The sequence below is a fragment of the Oryx dammah genome, unplaced genomic scaffold (genome assembly GCF_014754425.2).
Source record: "Oryx dammah isolate SB20612 unplaced genomic scaffold, SCBI_Odam_1.1 HiC_scaffold_21, whole genome shotgun sequence".
Lineage (NCBI taxonomy): Eukaryota > Metazoa > Chordata > Mammalia > Artiodactyla > Bovidae > Oryx > Oryx dammah.
The window spans coordinates 26409624-26411986 of NW_024070205.1; the positions used below are offsets into that span (position 1 = coordinate 26409624).

At 44.7% G+C, this 2363-nt stretch overlaps 1 protein-coding gene across 1 annotated transcript in view; it reads left to right on the top strand.

Annotated features, from left to right (window-relative positions):
- The window catches only part of LOC120879813 (PRAME family member 9/15-like), a 21771-nt gene extending 19716 nt beyond the window's left edge, over positions 1-2055 (top strand). The window contains exon 4 of the mRNA XM_040262810.1: positions 2004-2055. Within this exon, the coding sequence (XP_040118744.1) occupies positions 2004-2055 (52 nt within the window). The remainder of the gene's footprint in view (positions 1-2003) is intronic.
- The last annotated feature ends 308 nt before the right edge of the window (positions 2056-2363 follow it).

Consider the following 2363-nt stretch of genomic DNA (forward strand, 5'->3'; position numbering starts at 1 on the left):
GGGGGCAGGAGGAGAAGGGGACGACAGAGGATGAGGTGGCTGGATGGCATCACTGACTTGATGGACAAGAGTTTGGGTGAACTCTGGATGTTGGTGATGGACAGGGAGGCCTGGCGTGCTGTGATTCATGGGGTTGCAAAGAGTCGGACACGACTGAGCGACTGAACTGAACTGAACTGAACTGAACTGAGTGTGGATATGGCAAAAACATAGAGAGGAGGATGACCACTGGAATGTTGATGGGTTCACTGTAATCTTGCTTTCTCTTCATGGTGATGGGTTTCTATGAACTGAATGTGTGTTCCCCATCTCCTACCCCATCTCCCGTACCCACCACACCCCACAAATTCGTATCTTGAAGCCTTAGTCCCCAGGGTGATGGGATTTGGAGTTATGGCTCAGACGGTCAAGCATCTGTCTACAGTGTGGGAGACACGGGTTTGAGCCCTGGGTTGGGAAGATCCCCTGGAGAAGGAAATGGCAATCCACTCCAGGACTATTGCCTGGAAAATCCCATGGACAGAGGAGCCTGGTAGACTACAGTCCATGGGGTCGCAAAGAGTCGGACACGACTGAGCGACTTCACTTCCACTTTCTTAGGAGGTAACTAGGTTTGGCTGAGATCATGGAGCTGAAGATCCTTGAGCCATTTAGTGCGCTTAGAATCAAACGAAGAGACTTGAGCTCCCCTCCCCCCACGAAGTGAGGAAACTAGGAAGGTTGTTCCCTCCATAACCCAACCTCACTGCCTCTCTGATCTCAGTCTTCCAGCCTCCAGAACTGGAAGATGTAAATTTTCTTTGTTTAAGCCCCTCAGTCCATTGGATTGTTATAATGGCCTGAATTGCCTCAGACACACGTGAATAAGATAGAAAGATTGTACAAGAAGGTGGAAGATATTTGTGGGCTCACGATTTTCTTTTTCTTGAAAAATCACACAGCACATAATAAGAAGTTGGTGGTTTCTATAGTAGGTTAAAGTAAAATATTGGTGGTATGATTGACTTTATAATGTAATCCACTCTTGCATAAAATTCCTTATGACTATAACAATCGTTCATTATTTTGGGTTATAGCAATTCATGTGAAAATATATACTGCCCCCAAGTGTTGTTTTATATCCTACGCATTTTTATTATTTGTTATTCAGCCCCTCAGTTGTGTGTCCTACTCTTTGGACTATAGCAAGCCAGGCTTCCCTGTCCTTGAAAGAATATAATTTTAATGTGTTATAGAAACACTAAAACCATGTTATATGCCTCTATGATTTGTGTGTTTTGCTAAAAGATACATAATAACTTCCATAGCCCAGCAGATTAATTAAGAAGGGCCATTATCCACCTGGGTAATGAGTTGGCAAAGTCCAGAGGTTCAGCTTATCTGAAGTCCAGAAGTCCCTTTCTAGAATTGGTACCCATGCCTTTTGCAGTTAAACCCTTTTCTCCCACAAAGAAAGGTCAAAAACTGAAACTTATGGAGGGACCAGAAAATGATGAGGACTGCTCATGACTAGGGTCATGCTGAGTCAGCCATAGAGGTCCTGCCTGGGCTTTCACAAAAGTGGCTCATTGGACACTGAGTGTGCTCCTCTCTGTGTGTATTAACCCACTGAACAGCCCCAGAAGTAAAAGTGGAGGTCAGGGATGCTCCCAAAGAATAAAGAACTGGTGGGAATGGTAAGGTTTTGAATCATAGATGACACAGTAGCTTAAAAAAAAAAATCAGTGTGTGGAGATTCCTGTGGTACAAACTGAAAAATTAAGATAATACATCACAGATGACAGCAATCCATTTACAATGAGGGTCTCTTATTTCTGACCATTTCTTTACAACTATATACCCAAGGATAACTTCAACAGGTGAGTCTCAAGCTTGAATCCACCTAAAGAAATTTAGGTTCCTAGTTCTGACACTGCAGGACAAACACATGTCCACAAGCATTCCTTTACCAGGAAATGTCTGAAACCGGCTCTATTTTCCCTTCATGATGTATCTTGTCCTAGATCTCAGTTTCCAAGTGCTCAGAAGAAAGCTTTGATCGATGCACCAAACTAGGCATGGGTGTTACCACCGTATATGATGGGCTCAGGACGGTAGAATGTGTTATCTCCACAGTGTGGGCAGGGTGTCAAGCTAATCCAGATGGTCCTGGGATGTCTCAAGTGCTTCAGAATCTCAAGCAGTTCAGTCTGACACTGGGCAAGTCTCCCAGGTTGGAGGATCCTGTCAGAGCTGAAACCTTCCTGAGGGACAGGGTACAGCTCTTGACTTAAACTGGGCAGCCCAGAGGTGTGTTGCAGCAGCTTCTCCATGATGGCCATGGAGAGGAGGTTACCACAGAGACTGAAGCATGTGAGCTGGAT